A 21,270-nucleotide genomic window follows, 5' to 3' on the forward strand; every position below is an offset into this window, starting at 1 on the left:
CATTTCATGTTCAATACGGTATATATCTAATGTTTGAATGGAATCCTATTTGATCATCTATACCTTTTCTTTCTCATCTTATTTCCTGGTCTACCAATGTTCAGTCCACAACAAATGATGATAATTTTAATTAGCTTTGGGTAACAGAACCACTATTGAATTGAACTATTCACTGCTTGTAGTGTAAATGAAATGAGAAATACCCTAACTCAGAGTTTCCCAAACTTTTTGGGCCGCAGACCCCTGTTTGTGAATTTCATTTTTAGCAGACCCCCATCCTATGCTGTATTAATTTCTAACCAACGAGGAAGGATAATGTTCCCTTCGACGAAATAAAACCCATACAATTCTGATTCAAGACATATTAAAGTTATATTACTGGTAGACCAATGGCAATTCGATAAGATTATGATCTATAATAATAACAGGCTCAAATGACCTTAGCAAAGTTGTCGTACAAGATATCAACTGGTGATGACTCAGTAACCCATATGATCAAAAATTACCAACGATGTAGCCCTGTGACGAAGGTCTATATTACAGATGCTAAAAGCAAGAATCGTTCTACAACATCTTTTCCTCTCACATTGTCAAATTTTTGTAACAATAATGTTTTGCGATTGCGGGAACTCGTGACTTTATCTCGTTTATGAATGTCTATGTGACAGTGTACATACAGTAAAATGTAATGTTTCAGACTCTTTTCATATTGTTGCGGACCTTCTGTGCAGTCATCACAGACCCCCTGTTAAGTTATCATGGACCCCCAGAGGTCCGCGGCAGAGTTGGATCAATTGTAATTTGCAGTTGATGTAATTAATCACAGTTTTTCATACAATTGTAATGAAATGAATGAAGGAATTTTCATTCTGTGTACACTTTAAATTAGACTAAATCTTAGTATTTTGAAAATGGATGAACATCAAACAAAGTATTCCGAAACCTGTGTTGAACCCCTTCCTGCACCATTGTCAGAGTTTCTTAAATCTTTGAGCTGCACTGAGGCATGCTTTAACAACTGCAAAAAGAAACTTAAGTTCTCAACCAAGGCTTCGTCAAACTTGATCACGCACTTGAAGAAATGTTCTCCCCATCCATATCCTAAATACATAAACTTCAAAAGAAAACACCATGAAGGCTAAGGTTGATCATAGCCAACCACCTATCAAGTCATTTTGTCAAACTTCTTCATCCCAGCAATGGCAGAAGATTTAAAAAAGAAAAGACCAAGAAAATCAGAAAGTGAAGTAGATACCTATTTGGGGGGAAAATTTTTTGCAATTTGATGAAGACCCATTAATGTATTAGAAGAAGAAATCAGAAGCATTTTCCATGATTGCTTTTTTAGCCAAGGATTATTTGAGACTAACAGCAACATCAGCCCCGTCAGAAAGCGTTTTACAATTGTGGGTAACTTTTATACGGCAAGAAGAAATTTATTGGGGTCAGAAACTTTTCGCAGCCTAATCCTCATCAAGTGCAATCCAACAGTTTTTGAGCAAGTGAAAATGTAAATACAAACCAAAATGATATAATTGTAAATGTAACCGTAATTTGATCTTTTTTGCACGGAGTAATTGTAATGTAATTGAACTGAATTAATGTAATTGATCCAACTCTGGTCCGCGGACCCCAGTTTGGGAAATCCTGCCCTAACTGACTATCTGATTGATTGCATGGCTCTTCAATACAGCCTAGTGTGGCCAAGATTACTCGCCAATAACAGTTCCTGAAAATTAATGAATAAAAATAATTTTCCGACCCTCCAAATCTTAAATAGATATTAGAACCTTGGTTGTCGCTGTTTGATAACCAGCTCTGGTTCCCGGCAGTCTTCTTTCATCCTAATAAAATTATGTTCTTGACATTTTTAAATATTTTCGTATTTGTTTCATTAGAAAAAAATAACTTGGAATATAATTAATATGGCTAAGCTATTTTAGTCAGGTATCAATGCTGGAATTGTACATCAGATTATAAAATAGTTCAAAAAATAAATGGATACCAGGGACAGTGGATAATAAAATGGTATTATATTTCGTAAAGAGGCACAAACTATTTATATATGCTGAGAAATATGAAATCATAAGCAATGTTTAAGGTACTGGTATCAGGTATGTCTACTGAGCCAGCATTTCTCATGTGTACAATATTTGGCACAAAGTCACATTTTGGTTATGAAATTCTTAAGGCTATTAAATACATTGCAGACTTTGCATATGCTGAGCAAAATACTACAACATATCCACAGTTACTTCAAAACAGAGATCAATTCACTTTGACAGAAATCCTTTTTCGAGCATCTATATGTGAAAAATTAGATCCTGGAAGAGTGATTAAAACCATTTGCTGTGATTACTCCGCGTTAGAGTCGGTAAGATACTGTAACAAATCATGAAATATATTCAAAATAGGTATATTTTTTTATTTAAGTTTTCAAAAAGCTGTAGCTAGCTATAACTAAATGCTAACTTATTTACACAATTTATCATTTGCTTTTACTTATTTTATCTGATAAGTTTTCATTTGTGTCATGTAAAAAAGAATAAAAACCAGAATACATTTATCTAATATTGACAGGATCTTCCCCTTGTTTAGAGAAACAAAAATTCCAAAAAAAATTAAATGAAAGTGAAACTAATCTTTGTAATTTAAAAAAAAATAATTTACCATAAGTACTTTATATTTATAACTTGTTATCCAAATTACCGTATTTCCCAGCGAATAAGCGGCTTTTCTAGACCCAAATGTTTGGCCTGATTTTTGGGGGGTCGTCTTATTAGATGAGTATGATAATTTTAATTTGTTGGTGTTCGTCTTATTATTAAATCTGGACAATAAAATACCTCCGGCGATAGCTTCTCCCACGTCCTCATCAGGTTAGTTTGAATAAATCGACATTCTCGTGCTGTGAATCTGGAATTCCAATGCTGTGATTATCATTTTTGAAGTTGCCGCATTTGTGTGGCTATCACCGATACATGTGAGATTGCAATTTGTGAATTTCGCCAATTGTTTTTGTCATCGTGATGTCTTATCTGAGCCGTAAACATCTTTCATTTCAGCATTTATTCTCCCCAAGTCAAAAATTTGCAGCGAGGACAAAGATAATTACTCTCAAGCAACCATGGCACTTGCGTTGTGAGATACGTGTTATGACATAATCATGCGTGACAAGATAAATAAAGGAGTGAATATGTGACCCGATTTTTCTTTTTTTAAAAGCGGCATTATAAAATACTGAAAATAAAACAGAAACACCATTTAAGTTTTATTTCAGGATGGTGACAGATTAAAGATGATTTTTAGGCAATAGCAAATCACAAAAACATTCTTTGTTCTACAATTGCCGACAGGGCCAGACACGACAATGCTATGTGTATAATACCGTAATTAATGTAAAGTATATTTAATTCATTTTTTTGAAATAAATTTACTCGGTGGGATATTATCCCTGACTTAAGGTTTTTTCCTACCGTAAAACCCTCAAAAACAACATATAATCCCAATTAAATCAATGAAGCAACATATTTCGTTTTGTGGAGATTTCGATGTGATGAATATGTATGTTTCATATAAACACATTATATGTATATTTATTCATAAAAACTAAATACAATCAGGTAGTTTATCTCATATTATTATGTCCGCAAATTGCCGTGTTAATTTAGATCGGTAATGTTCTTGTATGGCGGACGCAATCGCGAGTTGAACACAATTAGATTGAAACTGAAAGACAGTTTGAATTTCTGTAGTTGTTATGGACTGAATATTACACTACAAGAAAAGGTCATTATAGGCTATTTTAACCAATGCGCAAACGCGTCGACCGCTCAAAACGCATTGCATGGTAACTTAAGATTCTGACATTGATGCGATTTTACTACCCCGACTTATTGGCCGGTTATATGCAAAAACCCATTTTATCAGTCTTAAAAACGGGTTTCGTCTTATTCGCCCGGAAATACGGTAATTACTGTGTTTATATAGGCAATAATCTACATAGTTTTATACCCAATTTATTTTTACAGAGACTCAAAGTCAAAAATTTCCTAAACATCAAGCATTTAGGAAAGTTTCTTCTGAAGCTGAAAGAAAGTATATCAACAGCATCAAATATCTGTCAAAAGCTATATGATCCACTGAAGGCAGGACAGCCAAATATTGTGGTTTGTCCTGCAAATGAAATACTTATAAGAATTATTTCATTTTACAATAACAATCAGAATTTGCCTCTTCCATCTAATTCAGAAGTTCTTTTGTGTAATCGAAATACTTCAGCTGACGAGGTGGAAAGATTTCTGAAGCGTGTAATGTTCAGTTGCAATTTTAAAAGTGAGTATTGATGAACCTCTAAATGCTAATTGCAAATGTTCTGAAAATGCATAATAGATTACTAAATTAGACATTTAAATTTACAATGTTAGATAATTTGCAATCAACTTGACATGGAATCTTACTAATGAGTTTGTTTCACCATATTGTTTCAAGTATTTCAAACTTTTGAGTGGGGTATTTTTTCTAGCTACAAAATAGTGCTATAAAACACACCAACCCTCAGTATAATAAAACTTTATACTTGAAACATTATTAATACATTGAGGAATAATTTGCTTGTCTCGGCCGCGTGGCGCATCGTGCTAAGAATTAGGAATACGCTCGCCACTGTATTTCTGATTACCCCTCGTGGGTTCGCAGGTTCGAATCTCATGCGGGGATGATCATGTGCGAGAGGATTGCTGGACTCCCCGCCGCCGTAGGGTGGTTCACGTAACCGCTGGTCGGTTACGGCTTCCTCCACCATCAAGTCCATGCTTTCGAGAACAAATACCTGGCTAACTAATCCCATACCCGACCTGGACTGGTAACCGGACTAGAGGCCGTGGTTTGCCATATGCCTAAACCGTCTTATCGCCTTTCCTCTCCCCCGAGATAAACATATGTAAATCCTAAATCCCTAATGTAAAGTTATGTAATGGTAAAATCGCTTTGAGTATCAACAATTTCTTTAATATATTCTCATTACAATAAGGCTACTTATTTTTATTAAATTATTTGTAGGCCAATTGATACACTGCATGGCATGTGCTGACTATTTGGAGGACTCCGTATTCAGCCATTTGCAAAAAGTATATGAAACATTGTCTGTATCTGCTAATTTAGACCAACACTATAAATTAGTTGTTCTGGTCAGCAAGCAAAAGCATCCTATCATAACATACTTTGATAAGGTAGGATTTGAGACAAAAAGTGCTGTTAATAAGAAATATTTGATTTTGTTGAGTTTTGTTATCAGTTTCTCTATTTCATTATTATATGTTTGGTTTTAGATTTAAACTGAAATAACCAAAAACTGGATAAACTGTGTTCACAATCGAAGTCAACTATGTTATCAGATAAATCCAAATAAATGGAAGGGTGATATATATATCCCTTTCTATATAGTTGTTGAAAATACAATAAATAACAGTATTTATTGTTCAACTTTCAGCATTGTACTATTGTGTGCTAATCAAATGTTTGTATAGTAATGTTGAGCATAATATCTCAATCTTTTTCAATTCTCAATAAATTGAACATTTTGTGTTATTGTTTGTGATAAAATATGCCTCTTCCTGAACTAATATTTGTTTTTTTTACAGTATATCATAGAACTGAAATCTCATTTGGACAAAAACGAAATTTCTCAATATCTTGCAAAGAAGTTAGTCACTTGTGATGATGTGAAAAAACCTTTGATAACAATTGTCACATCTAATCGTTCTGGAGTTGGTATGACATTTTTTCCTTTATTGTCTTTGTCATTTATATAAACTAATTTGAATTTGCCCTCAAAAGTTGAGATTGACTTACCGTATTCAAACTTATAGCTTAAATATATGTACTCGAGCTTGAGACTCTCAGCTTGCTATTTAAGCATTTCTCTATTATGTTCATTCATTATGTTCGCTGTATAGACTTTTGTTCAGTCTTGTCAATATACACTTTGAGTTCTCCATTATTTTTGAAAAACTTTGTAAAGAAATGTTTTAAATGCCCTTTGTAACCATTCAATTTGATAGTTTCAGCAGAATATGTCTAATTTTTATCCTACATATATAAATCTACATTCAAAATTTTTGAAAATTCAACAGTGAAGTGAAAAAAACAATTAGATTGCTTCCACTAAAATTAATTAAGAATGATGACTTCATGGTGTCATTCATGTTTTTATGTTGAAGATATTATAATCGAGTGGTAAACTTGGGTGTTTGTATTTATTAGTAATTATATATAAAAAAATTTGTTATAGGAAAATCCCTTTATGTGCAAAGAAAAATGGACACTCTTGGTGATGAATTCAACAAGACCACTATTCGTTTATTGCAGAAAACAATATCAATTGATCAAGTAGTGGAAAAACTCTCGAGGAACGGAGTTGTCAACAATTCTAAACATTTCATTCACATGGATTTTACCCCAGCCGTATGAAATATTTATGCTATAAGTAGTAACCAACTGAATTTGTTCAAACACTAAGAGTTTCAATGTATTAACAAAATTACCAGATAGTGGTCAGATATACCTGGGGCAAAAATAAAGTTTTTAACTTTTTCAATCTCCATATTTATGCAATACATTTATCAAGCAAGACTTATGCAATGCTTAGCTGCTTTTCCTCTGCCAGTTTTGTTGTTTACAAGCTAAGGCCAAGTTGAATTATTTTACCCTCAGCTGAGATTACATGAGGCAGTACAATCTCAGCACACCTATTTCTGGGACAAGCATCATTCTAACAAAATCAGATAGCAGCATATACGAATACAGATATGACATCATATATGACACTGTTAAAGTTATGTATACTCTATGCATCAATAAAAACCATATTTCTAAAATCAATTTCATGTATTTAGATTCAGCATGGTGTTGATCAGTTAGTGTTCAATCTATTTATTCTTGGGAGTATATCAAATAAGCACGGAAAAATGTGGCGAAGATATCCACAACATACTTACGCAATTGAATTGACATCGTCAGTAGCCACTTCATTAAAAGTATTACAAATACAATGCCAATATACTGATCTTTTGTATGTCATTATTTATTCGACACAATAAAATAAACAATACTTTTTACAGGTTTCAGAAAATCAAATTTTATCCTTATTCCCCAAAATTTTGTGTGTCAGTCCAAGGAAAGCATGCCAAATTTATGAATCTGATAATGAGAAAACTAATGAAGTTCTCTTTGACGAAAAAGAGTTTCGATCGGACGTTTTTCAGCGACCATATCAGTACCTGAGTCGATTGCATTTGAAAAAAAATCTTGACAAATTTTCATATACAAGTGAAGTTGTAGAGGACAAAAGTGATTGCATCAATACATTGTTATTGTACTGTGGAATTACTGATCCGTCTTGGGCTCAAATCAAACATTTTGCTAGTTTCCTTAATCTGCAACTAGGATATTGTGAAACATCAGAATTTTGCAAGATGAGTGTAGACTCAAAAACATTCGATGTCCCATTTCGTGGTTTGAAGTCACTAGCGATCCGATTTATGATTAAAATGGCACAAGACCTTTCAACTCCCTCACTTACTGTGAGTGATGAAAGCATCCATGATGTCGAGACCAGTCTTGAATTTGCTTCTCATCAAATTCGTCGAAAATGGGAAGAGGAAAATCATCCTTTTGTATTTTTCAACAAAGATCATGTAACCATGACTTTTATGAATGTCAAGTGTGCCAAAAATGGCAATATTTTAGATGAAAATGGTATTGCAATTCCTGATACTGCTAAATTGGCTCAGGATTTGAAAATGCAAAATGTACCTCTGGGCGTGAGTTTTGACTCTCTCAAAAGAATAGAGAAACTTAGAGTTCTTTGCCAATTCATGGGTATTTCAAAAGTGTTTGATCCTGATCCCACATATGAGCTGACAACTGACAATGCTTTAAAAATGCTTGCTGTATACATGAGGCTTCAGTGCGACATTCCAGTCATAGTAATGGGGGAAACTGGTTGTGGAAAAACAAGGATGGTGGAGTTTATGAGTAAATTGAAAGCAGGTAGCCATAATCTACGAAATATGGTCACACTCAAAGTTCATGGAGGCATTGAATCTGCACATATTTATGAATGTGTGAAGTCGGCGCAAAGACTTGCCGAGGAAAATGCTGCAATTCCTGAAGATGAAGATTGTGATTTGGGTACAGTCCTATTTTTTGATGGAGCAAATACTACAGAAGCTATTTATGCCATCAAAGAGGTTGTATGTGATTTTTCCATTGAAGGAGAATCTTTTCGGGATTCTAACCTAAAAATTGTTGCTGCTTGCAATCCCTACAAACAACTGTCAGCTGTTGCTATTAAAAATTTGGAGGAATCCGGTCTTGGATATTGTGTAAGAGAGTCAAAAGATACAGAAAAAGTGGGTGGTGTATCGATGAGAACGCTTGTGTATAGAGTAGTATCTTTGCCACCGAGTATGCAACCTTTTGTTTGGGATTTTGGACAGCTTACAGATGACGTAGAGAGAATTTATGTTGCCCAAATGATTAGTCACTTTCGTGAAAGATTGAAATTGAATCAACAAGATAGAAAGTTGATACAGTCGATGATTTGTGTTGCACAAAGGCAAGTACGCAAAAGTGGCAAAGATGAATGCAGATATGTGAGTTTGCGTGATGTGGAGCGCTCAATAAAAACGTTCGAATGGTTCTACAATAATCATAAAAGTATTTTTCCTAGGATAGAAGTTGTAAATGGAAGACATGAACAGCTATCTGTTCTTGTACGAACACTTTTGCAAACTCTTAATGTCTGCTATCATGCTTCTCTTACTAACAGATGTGAGTTTCGCAACGCAATCAGCTCAGCTTTGAAAGAATGGGATATAAACTTATCACCCAACGACATTTATGAAGAGTTTATTGCTTGTCAAATTGCGTTTTTCAACGATCTCAAGATGCCTGATAACATTGCTTGCAATGAAGCTTTGAGAGAAAATGTGTTTTTAATGATTGTTTGTGCTGAATTGAGAATTCCTCTATTTCTTGTGGGGAAACCTGGAAGCTCAAAATCACTGGCAAAAACAATAGTCAGTGACAACATGCAGGGTGGAATGTCATCATCTCAATTATGCAAGAAAATGAAACAGGTTTGGGCTCTTATATTTTTCTATCTCAGATTAATACAAATATAGGTAAGTCATCAATAAATCATATATTTTTTGCAAGGTTCACATGCTATCATACCAGTGCAGTGCCCTTACTGATGCAAATGGGATTGAAGCAATTTTTAAGCAGTGCACTCAACTTCAAGCCAAGCAGGATCTGGATAAATATGTTGCTGTCGTTGTTTTGGATGAAATTGGATTGGCTGAAGATTCAGCAAACATGCCATTAAAGGTTGTTCTGATACAGTCAAATACTTGCTCTTTAAAAGCAGCAATGCATTTTTTCTGTTTTAAATAAATGTATAGGTGACATTGCATGGTGAAATTTTAATATCCAATGTAATATATGACATTTTATGAGAGTCTCACAAAGTTTTATTTCATTTTTTGTGAAGTCAACTGGAGTTGTTATTCATAAATCTTCTAGTATTGGTTCTTTTTCAAAATTTTTTTATATTTGGTTACCTGATTATTGTTTAGTTTTACAATTAATTAGAATTTATATTTTTTCTTGCGTTCTTGACAGATTGATATAGGCCTAAGTTTATATCATGAGGCAATCAAAAGTTATTGAATGAGATACTAGAAATTGAAAAAAAATATTTAAAAAAATTAATAATTATGAAATCTTTTATTTTTTTGTAGGTTTAATGAAATATTTTATATTTTTTGTAGGTTCTTCACCCTCTTTTGGAATGCGGAAGCACTGACAATAGCAGTTTAACTGATATCGACCCAAAAATGAAAGTAGGATTTATTGGTATTTCTAACTGGTCACTCGACCCAGCTAAAATGAATCGAGGTATATTTGTCACACGTACCAAGATGAAAAAGGGGGATTTGAAAGAAACAGCAAAGGGAATTTTTGCTAACCAGACAAGTAAAATAAATGAGCATGCGACACTGCTAAATCTTCTGACTAATCTGTACCTAGAAGTATATGAGAGCCAGAGGGAAGAGTATTTTGGTCTAAGAGATTACTACAGCCTTATAAAAATGATTTATTCAAAGTGCGTTCAAAAGATAAATGGATCCTTGACCCAGCGAGATGTTGAAGAAGCAGTTTCAAGAAATTTTGGTGGAGGACAGACTGATTACAAAAAAATATTCAGAAAATGTATGGATGTAATTTATCCAAAATTTCTGAGAAATCCCATATCCGTTCAGGATATGCTTGCTCAAAACTTAAAAGAAGAATCTAGTAGATTTTTATTGATTCTCACTAATCAGGTTTCTTCTGTTGACTTACTTAAATTGGCATTGAAAAACTGTCGATTTCAAATTGTTTTTGGATCAACTTTTCCAAATGATTCCACATACACAGAGCGTTGTAGAAATATTAACCGTGTCAAAGTTTGCATGGAAAATGGTCGAACTGTAGTTCTGCTCAATTTGTCAGCAATTCATGAGTCTCTTTATGATGTTTTGAACCAACAGTATGTTAGTTTACGCAATCAAAGGTACGTTGATCTTGGTCTTGGCGGACATCGTGTGAAATCTCGAATTGCTCAAGACTTCAGGTTAATTGTTTTGGAACAAAAAGATATTGCATACACAAAATACCCCATCCCATTACTCAATAGACTAGAAAAACACCATCTGACCGCTGCATCAATGATCCAGGGTGTGCAAAAGGAAACTGTTAAAAATATAGATGAGTGGGTATGTAAGTTTACAGACAGAGAAGGAAAATTTTCAACTACAGATTGTTTTATAGGCTTCCATGAGGACACTGTGGCTTCAATTTTGTTGTCCGGGTATCAAAATATTGAAGAATGCCAACATGTTTTGCTGAATTCTGCTGCTCCAGAATCGGTGTTTCGACTACCGAAATCGAGACTTCAAGTTGAATGTAAAGAACTTCAAACTACATATCTACAGATGCAAACACATGATAATTTGTGGGATTTGCTTTTGCATTTGAAGAACCATATAAATGAATCTGTTGTGAAATTATTAGAAATTCCATCTTACTCTGATATTTTATCAGGCAATGATAGGAAAGTTATTGAAACGTATCTAGATCTTCCTACTAATCATGTCATGCTTATGTCTCTACAGCAAATCAAAACTAATCAAGAATTCATTAAAAAGCTTGGGGATTTCCTTAATCAAGCTTTGCTAGTTGATAAAAAATCAGATCAACAGTCCTGCATGGTTTTACTCATTCAATGTGCACAAGCTCACAAACATGTGCAGTTGATTGCTTGTGCAAGATATGGAATTTTGAATACAATGCCAAAATATCTCGATGATCAAAAACATAAATCTGTAATTGTGGCATTTCTATTGTCTACTGATAGAACAGTCGTGCTGAACCAAAGTGATCACTCTACAACTCGTTTGTCTTCTATCTTGCAACCAACTTCTGACACAGAAACTGTATTTATTGATGAATTCAAACCTCATCAAAAACGTGTGAAAATCACTATGGAATTGAACCATCTTAGCATTTCTGAGTTACTTAGTGATGATATAAATCATGAAAATTACAAGCATGTACATATTCCTACACTTTTGAAAGATTGTGTCTGGCAAGCAATGTCGAAACTTAGTGATTCACCAGACAATGACGACAGATTGTATCATCGTATCAAAATACTTACAGAGTTATTTTCTGGAAATACTGATTGTAGCAAAAGATTTCTGAATATTTTTATTAAAAAGTTGAACATTATCCTGGATCAGAAAAACAAAGAAGATGTAGAACATGAGACATGGCTTGTGAAGGAGGCATGTGATTTTAGAAGACTCCAGGATGGTGGAAGTTTTGGCAAAACTTTGTGGCTTTGTTTAAAGAGACATGTGTCCGTAGTTCTGGCATATATTACATCAATATTAGATGAAGATGACAATTTGAATATTATTGAAGATGTGAAACTAAAAGGAATGCATAATATGTGGTTGCAAATATTTGATGGTTTTGAATTCCATTGGCATGATATACCCAAAAATCCTGAATTTCGAGTATTAAAACGACAGCTTTATATACGTGGGGAAATGCAAATTCCATTTAGTTCAAAACTTCGAAGTATAATGGATATTCAATGGATTATTGCAGGTGGTAATCGAAAAATATTTTTCAATCTGTTTCGAACATCTCAGCCAAAAATTGCTTGTGCAATAGGTGAAGCTTGGATAAAATTTAAGCAAATGGATTTTATTAAGTCGTATGCATCAGCATTGATTTATGCAGAATATAAAGCTGAAAAAGAAACTGAGTGCCTTGCTTCAGTTTTGTGTAAGGCTGCATTTCAAAAATTAGAGAGATTAAAGGAAAAGCATGAATTTGCAAATGAAGATGCTTTATCAATAATTTTTCATTTATCTAAGAAGTATTCCAAACACCTTCAGATAATACTGGATATTCTCAAAATGAATACAGAACTTTCAATAGAATATGACGAGTGGATCAAGGGCCAATCTGATTCAAAAGTTTTTATTGTTCATGAATTAGCACTTGATACTGCTATCACATTTTTAGACAAGGGAACATCATTTAAAGACGAAGAAGAATGCAGAAAATGGATAATTCTGGCTAAGAAATTGAAACATATATTTTATAGTAGTTTCGACTTGATTGGAAGTGAAGAAAAAAAACAAGACATTTTCAAAAAGTGGGAAAGGCTGTCAGTTTTGAATCTTTTACTGTTGCATTTGCTTCCTGATTTTTCTGATACTTCGAAATTTGCAAAATATGCAAAAGTAATATCTACAAGAGTTAAAATGCTTTCTACGAGTCTCAAAAATGGATTTAGAAATCAAGCTTTTTTCCGTCGTATGCTGGCTATTTTGAAACGTTACTACAATAGCATAAAATCAAACGTAAAGATGAACTGGAAGTCTGTTAAATGCTGTATTTGTAAAAATGTTGCCTGCACAGACTTTCAGGTTCTGTCATGTGGAGACTTTGCTGGTAGAAAATGTATACCAAACCATGAGAAATGCCCACTTTGTATGAAAAAAATTGATCGCAGCTCTGATATCAGGCTAACAGAACTTGAACAAAGAGAAGTTGATGTCTTTCTGGCAAACTGCACATCCTTTTTCTTGGAATTTCTTTCTCAGTTTTGTTTTTCGGAGAATGCTTTCGTGGTTGATGAAGTTCAAGATGATGATATTAGAGTCCTGCTTGAATGTATTGTGTTCAATTGTAAGTCTGACAATGAATCCAAACCCTTACTACTTCCTAATATTACAGCCTTAGATATAAATATTCATTCACAAAGTGCAATTTTGACAATGATAATTATGAAACATGATAAACTTGTTGAAAAAATGATAAATGAATGGATTTCAAATTACAACCCGGCAACATGTGAAAAAACTATGACTGTGTTGATGAGATCATTAGAACAAAAGTCTCTGAAAAGCATTAGATCATACAAAGCATATGAAAAAATTCTCAAGAATGTCAGAACTCAGTTTGCAGAATCTCTAATAACATCATCACCCACAGCCAGTACATTGTCCGTCATAAGCGACATTAGGTATTGTTTGTGTTATGTTGCGGCATTCATACAAAATTCTTCTATGAATGAAGTCAATGAAGATGATGACAATGATCTGTTATCGTTCATATATACTGCAAGAAATTTTTGCAATGATGATAAAAGTGAACAATTAAAAGAATATTTAGTGAAGATAGGCTGCCACGAATATGGAATGGAGTGGTTTAACCAATTGGTTGAAAAAAAAGCTTTCAAGGATTTCATTCCATCAAGCCTTGTAAAGACTACATCTGAACAACATCTTGTTGATTACTGGTCCCTACTTGGAAAGGATTATCTAGAGATGAGATCAATACTTAACAAAAATAACCCTACTAAAAGTGAAATGTTTTTACCATACTCTTTTCAACCAAATACACCCTTTGTTGATGTTGTATCAAAGTTACTAGCATTAGTGACGTTTATTGATGATGAACCCAAACATCTTGATAACTTCAAACATCATATCGCTGCACAGGGATGTGATACAACATTTGACTATCTTTTGTATGTTTATCAAAACATTCGAAAATCCTTGGCGAGGTATAAACTTTCTCAACAAATAACACTAACATTATTAAAGCTTTCAACTTATGCTTCTGGAGTAATGATTCATGACTCATGTATGTTAAAGGACTTGAGAATACTTATTACAGAACCAGGTCAACTGCAATTACTTTATATGCCTGGGATGCCAGAATCTCGGTATTTTTCTCTCCCATCGGAAATTCTAGCTTTAAATGGCAAAGAAGCCTATCGATGTCCTAATGGACATCTTTACTTGATTGGAAATTGTGCCATGCCAGTCACTGAAGCAAGATGTACAGATTGCAATGCCTTGATTGGTGGAAAGCAATACCACGCAGCCCCAGGAAACACCAAATTTACACCACAAAAAAGGTCACAGGCTGGATACAAACTCTTGATCAAAGAGCCAAATACAGATGACCCGACCGAGAGGCTAACCAAACAAGGAGTTGCTTTCATTCATCTACTTATACATTGTGGAATGCTATCTTCACTACAATTTTACGAATCTGAAATCTTAACGTAGGTTGACATTTTACTTATAAATTATTTTGTCCATAGGTATAGAGAATCATTTTGGTATTTAGCAATACCTTATTTTTGATATATACTCTTGTCTTGACTACCAAAAACTGGCAAACTTTTTTTATGGAATATGAATGAAAACTTAACACTGTCAAATATAACCTTTGTATACCTTCAGCTAAGACATTGGGTATATGCTCAAGATTGATTGGCACAGTTCCAGGTTGCCATACCATAATATTTTGGATTGTTGCAGTTATTGAAGCCTTCTCCTCAGATGTCAGTGTCATATATCAAATAGTAAAATAAACTCCTTTTATATGCATGGAATAAGTGATTCTTAAAAAAAAGCTTATAATAGTATAGTGAGAATAATAATCAATCTGATGAGGAGCATTTTTTATTCACTTTCTTATTTTTGAACTTTCTCACACGACGAAGTGAAGCATTAGATCAAAGCTGCATTTTCTCCACCATCCACTCAGTTTTCTTTTGTTATGGTGAAGTATTTCTTAACAAAGTTGTTTTTTGATGGTTTTTTGTACTGACAAATAATCAGTCCACCTCTGAATAAATCGTTTACCAAATTTTACTAATTTGGTATATTTAAATTTTGAGCAACATCAGCTAACTAGTCGAAATGCAAATATATTTGGCCGCTTGTTTGTAAACAAACTGTTCCCTCATTAAAAATGATATCTTTGAAACCACAAAACCTCCCTTAAATCGCATTCAAATCAATTTGAAATAGCAAGGTAAATAGTGTTACAAAATTGAAATACTGTTGTGAGCTGGACTTTTTAATACTAATTGTTTATTTGTGCTACATTCTTTGAGTAAAATTATGCATCATTTTTTTGAAATTCTGTATCATCATCATCAACATATAAAAATAGTCACAACTAAGCATTAGTTTCGACAACATACTAATTTCAATGTAAAAAATGCAATATTTCCCATAAAACCACTAACTATAATATGAACAGAAGCAATGTTTTTGTTTTGTTCTTGGAAATTTTTACAATATTGCTCTGAATTCATCCGTACTTCTGTAGAAATGAACTCGGAATGTCCCCGAAATAATATATTAGAAAACACTGGTTATCGGTTGCTTCGAGTAGCACAATATTCTTATATATTATATATAAGTATTTCATCAGTTGTTTAAACAGTTCGTTGGTTGCTATTTTTAGTATTGAATAATCAACATTGATGATGTTGTATTACCATTCACACAGTCTGTAAGAGATTAACTGTATAGCCAACGCACTAGACTTGCAACATAATAGACTTGCAATCAATATTTTATTGAGATAAGTTCAGAATCTCATTCAGTTATATAGAAATATACACTTGTGATGCTCTTGTTATTCGGATTAAAGGATACGGATGTGTGACTCTTAGTGGCAACAAGCAATGTTAGATGTAATACAGAGTATTCTGTTAACATGTTATTAAAGTACCAATTCTTTGATCACAACAATGTAGAGGAACAATGTATCTTCTTCTTGAATCAAATAAATAAAAATAAATTGTCTAATTAAAATGACGAATTTCTGAAAGTTTGTTATCACTTTTTACTGGTGTGCTGACATGGCATATTTCACATATTACTTTTTAGAATTTTAAAAAAAGATTCTGTGGATTCTGCCAATGATTATTTGGTTACAAAACTACTTGAAAACCTTCAAGATTTATCTTCTGCAATTGGACGAAACATAGATGCCACTATTCCAGTTGTGTTTGAAATCCTACATAACATGTGTGCGACTGGGGTAAGGTTTTCTACTGATGTGCATTTGTCATTAACATTTTGTAAAACTGAAGTATACAAGTACAGAATCGGGAAACATTGCTTTTCTGCTTTTCACCAACATTGTGTTTTCTCATTTTCTGAATAAAAGATGATTATGCTGCTAAAAAGAGTGCTTAATTCTAGAATGATGCTGAATATCAAGGAAACTGGAAAAGTATGGAAAATAGAAAAATATGGGAAACTGAATTTTATACTAGATATATTATGCCTGTTTTCCAAAATATCGATGGGATTTTAATTAAAGCTCAGAATAACATTAATAGTGCTGAAGATCTCACAAGTATGACATTACACAGGTACTCAAACTTAATATACATACATTTATAGTGCTAAAATATCATGTTGAGATATTTTACAGGTGACAATGCGGGCCAGGTATATTGCATTTAGCAAAAATAATTTACCTATTGGAGAATTTTTTTGATCTCATTCCGTTACTTAGAGATATAGGTAAATCATAGTATCAACATTGTTATTAGTAGGTTCGAAATTTCTAATACTCATGTTGGCTTGAAATAAGTCAATAACATGAAAACATAATTTCACCATGCCCACAGGCAATGCTTGACTTTGAATTTTGTATCATGCAAACACTATTTCTTTATTTGAAAAATAATATGAGGCATGTTTTGGTATCTGATCGTAGTTTAATAGCAGTTTACTTAATATCTTATAAGGACGGCATTTCACATTTCAGGAATGAATATATACATTGTTTATTAAATCAGTAATCAATTGCACTCCTTTTGCTATCCTTCATGTATTGTATCTAAACTTACTGTTCTGGATATACATTTCAAATTAACGGAGCAATTAAGTTTCTGATTCAACATTCATGCAACTTATTTATAGTAAAATTAGGCTTTTTCAGAATCCCAGTTAAACACAACTAAAGCAAAGCATTCGTGTTCAGAGTAATATTTTAATAATTTGTTTTACTTTTAGACTTGTGTATGAAATACAAGATTCGCCTGTTTTGACCGAGCCTTATGCTGCAGAAGAAACCCCTTCACTAGCTAATCACCCTCCAAGCCCTAAGTTTTGGTCAACTCCATCATTGTGGAACATTATAGATCATCCATCTTCATCACATTTGCTGCATTGTATTAGAACTGAAAAGCAGAAGAATAATGGTAAGGGTTGATATAAAAAAAAAATGCTTCAATTTTATGCTAATAACCACTTTGAAATTTTTATACTACCGGTATATTTCTTATTTCACCACCTTTTCTCACTAGTAGCTTGTTCTCTTGTTCATTTATATCTTGTTTTTATTTTTGCTTGCTAAATTGACATATCACTGTTTATTACATGGATTGGTATTTTGAATTTGAATTTTACATTTTATTTATTATCATATTCTATCCTTTGATGGCTAAATCTTCATATATTTTAGGTCAGGTTGTTCAAATTATCCTTGAAATGCAAGACCTCAATCTTTTACAACATTTGAAGATGGTATTAGACATTCAGGGAAATTTAATTGATCGGTATGAATGAATGATCATATTGCTTGTTATCAGATAATCTTAAGATTGTTGATAGTATAAAAAACTTGCAAAAACTCAAAGCTCAACCATGCAAGCATGCAATACAATACTCGCTTATTTGTCCAATCAAGAATATTATTTTATTTTTTGACCAACACAGAATCACGCCCCCAATGCACACTTCATATATGATGTATGTTTGATCTCTCGTACTTCTATTAAGAAATTTATTTAATATGGGGTAATGGAAAATATATATATGAATGAAGGGCCGATCATTTAAATAATGACAACAAACAAAAAAATAAATTCACAACAGAGCAGATAAAATTAAAACCAATTCCTTTCTGTCAATTTACTAAAGAAGTCAATCTAAATTAATGAAATGCTCTACTAGATATACAGTAATAACTGCTACTTATAGGTTAAAATATAGCATGTGAGTGAAATATTTTCTAATACCTGATATACTTGAAATAAAGACTAGGTAAATTCTGCCTGATTAAAATTCGAAAAAATTATAATGTGGGAGGCACTTGTATGATCAACAAGCATTCATGACAATTCAGTGACAGGCATAGTTTTCAAAATCCTTGTTGGTGGTTTCATCGATTTTTAAATTTGAGAGCGGAAAAAGAGCATAAAGTTGCATGGTCACTCAAAATAAGTAACTGAATGTCAAGGAGACTTGTTTTCAGATACTCCGACTTAGCATTACAAACCTTAACCATTGTCAGTCATAAGTAGCAAGATAATGATGCAGTAAGGACTGATGGAAAGTCAATATATATATCCCAGTGGCCAAGTCAACCATTTTCTGAGCTGTATCTATATATTTTTCTTTTTGAACAATACCTCCTTTCATATTTTTGTAAAATTGATACTGTAATAATAAATCAAATATATTACCTCCATGTGATGTATTAGTCCTACAAGTTTACAACTTTTTTCGATGAGAAGAAATTTGTTTATGGATTTATAAACATTTCACAGCTACCAAAACAAAATTGATATAAACGAAGCTGAAAAAATCACTCTAAAAAAAGCTGTAGAAGATGAATATGTTTCAGTGGAATGTGCACAGAAATATATCAATTTATGGAACACGGTACGTCTTAAAGTTTTTTAGTTCAATTCACAAACTCTACAAGTCTAATTTTTATAATAGTTACAGAATGAGTAATACAAAATTAATCGCATATATACTCATTTACTACCTGTTTACACACTGTTTGATGAATATATTTGGTTTTATCAATTCCATGCCATGATATTGTGTTGATGTTTTTGTGCCTTGTACCCACTGTTGCATGACATTTAAATAATTAGAGTAATTCTGTTATTATATCTAATTTGTTAAGCATCATAGTAAATGGGAAAGTAAGGTAAAGGTAATTAAAAAATATATATAACAGACTTTTGGATTAAAGTATAGCAAGTCTGAAATATTTTAGCACACATTTCAACAAGAAGGGGATTGGTTGAAACTTGAAGATGCAGAAATTAATATGTTTAATCAGTTTTATTATATAGATTTTAATGGTCTATATTAGTTTTCTGAATGCATAACATTCCTACCCAATAGTAAAAAAGGTTTTGCTTGCATTTGCTTGCAAGAAAAAAAGTAGTTCATCATGTTAACAAGTAGCTGTTTTCAAGGTATTTCCTCAAGTTCAATCAGATCTTAAAAGTGAATGGTTGGAAAATATTTCCCTTGAAAGTCCAATATCAGTTGCTCTGCCCAGTACAAGAGGACGTGGAAAATGTGCAAAATTCCTATCCGAGCATTTGATATATCTTCACAATACTTTCCTAATCAGATGCAAAAGGGCAATGCATCTATGTAATGAGTGAGTGTTCATATTTAATTTTAATGAAAATTTTAGTTTATATGCCACCTCCTATTTTATTCACATAATTGGTAATTCAGTATATTTTGAATTTTGTACCAATTTCATTTTACATTAGCATATTTAGCAGTAACAGAATTTTCTTTTCAAAGTTGTGCATATGTCACACATATCAAAATAACTTGCCGACCTATTTTTATTTCTACAAATGGCATATTGAGGGCTTGACTGTATTAGCCTGTGATCTGTAGCATAAATCATTCTCTTCAATAAAAAATTCAGACTTATCAGTTTTACCAATTTGGTTGAATGATGATATAGAATTAGAGTAACGGTGCACAACCTGCGGCCGTACGAAGCCGTCATGAAAAGATAATGCGGCCGTCCACATACAAAATCCTATAAACAAAAAAACAAGAAAAAAGTTCAAAATATAGGGTTTGACGGCTATGCTTTGCAAACTTTTATAGAATACAGTATTTGACATTTTATCATACTTTTGGGGACAAGAAAATGAGGACGACCGCCCTTCCCCAACTTTCGATATTTTTTAAAATTGCGCAACCATTATGCAACTTGCTGCAATATGTCATCAGCCCAAGAATAGGTCCGCCGAAAAAAAATCCGTTTAAACTGCAAATATTATACTTCCAATTAGTCCTACATACTTCGGCAGACTACACCTCGCATGGGTCAAATATGCGATTATGATGTCATAAAGGCAAAAATTTTGCCTGCCGATAAGGCCGTTTTGAATACAAATAAATGCAATGTGGCGGCCAATAGCAAAATGGTTGTGCACCCCTGAATAGGAGTGTGGGTTATAATTTAGCAGGACTGACGTCCATGAACAACATTGATTCTGTGAAGCTAGAAAACCTCCATTTTGACAAATGCACACTGAAAATGGCCCTAAGAGTGGTCCACCATGAAAATTTTATTCATAGCATATTTCTCCACCCAAATAAAACACAAACCTAACTTTAAACTCAAGTTTTTTTGGGGCAATTTGCTGAGAATAGTATTTTCCAAACAATTATTTTTCAATCATCATAAATTTAACAATCATCATATTATGATGAAAATCTGACAAGACGTCTATTTCTTCACTTGGTGTGAGAACGATGAATATTATGTTGATGATGACCAGTACTACTAAGGTATTACAATTTGCTACATACTGACTGAATTTTAGCACATTAACACCAGTCTGGAAAAGAGAATTCATAAGAATATTTATTAAAAAATTAGAATAAAATCGTAAAAAGTACGCTTTTTGAATACTGCGACAGGCATTGTAATGCTAATAAATAGGCTAAATCAAAGCTGATGTCCGCCTTCTCGCTAATAACTATGGAGATACATTGGCTTTGTTTTGTCAGCTTTTGCATCCCTTAATTATATAGTGAA

General features: G+C 33.0%; 1 protein-coding gene across 1 annotated transcript in view; it reads left to right on the plus strand.

Annotated features, from left to right (window-relative positions):
• LOC120326107 (E3 ubiquitin-protein ligase rnf213-alpha-like) overlaps positions 1–21,270 on the plus strand; it is an 87,470-nt gene that overhangs the window by 57,694 nt on the left and 8,506 nt on the right. Inside the window, exons 49-63 of the mRNA XM_078112314.1 lie at positions 2,211–2,374; positions 4,032–4,335; positions 5,062–5,231; positions 5,643–5,772; positions 6,293–6,465; positions 6,897–7,037; positions 7,122–9,143; positions 9,223–9,393; positions 9,837–14,701; positions 16,326–16,479; positions 16,644–16,816; positions 17,466–17,653; positions 17,917–18,010; positions 19,004–19,118; positions 19,670–19,860. Coding sequence (XP_077968440.1) covers positions 2,211–2,374; positions 4,032–4,335; positions 5,062–5,231; positions 5,643–5,772; positions 6,293–6,465; positions 6,897–7,037; positions 7,122–9,143; positions 9,223–9,393; positions 9,837–14,701; positions 16,326–16,479; positions 16,644–16,816; positions 17,466–17,653; positions 17,917–18,010; positions 19,004–19,118; positions 19,670–19,860 — 9,055 coding nt within the window. The remainder of the gene's footprint in view (positions 1–2,210; positions 2,375–4,031; positions 4,336–5,061; positions 5,232–5,642; positions 5,773–6,292; positions 6,466–6,896; positions 7,038–7,121; positions 9,144–9,222; positions 9,394–9,836; positions 14,702–16,325; positions 16,480–16,643; positions 16,817–17,465; positions 17,654–17,916; positions 18,011–19,003; positions 19,119–19,669; positions 19,861–21,270) is intronic.

This window comes from Styela clava, chromosome 4 (genome assembly GCF_964204865.1).
Source record: "Styela clava chromosome 4, kaStyClav1.hap1.2, whole genome shotgun sequence".
Classification (NCBI taxonomy): domain Eukaryota; kingdom Metazoa; phylum Chordata; class Ascidiacea; order Stolidobranchia; family Styelidae; genus Styela; species Styela clava.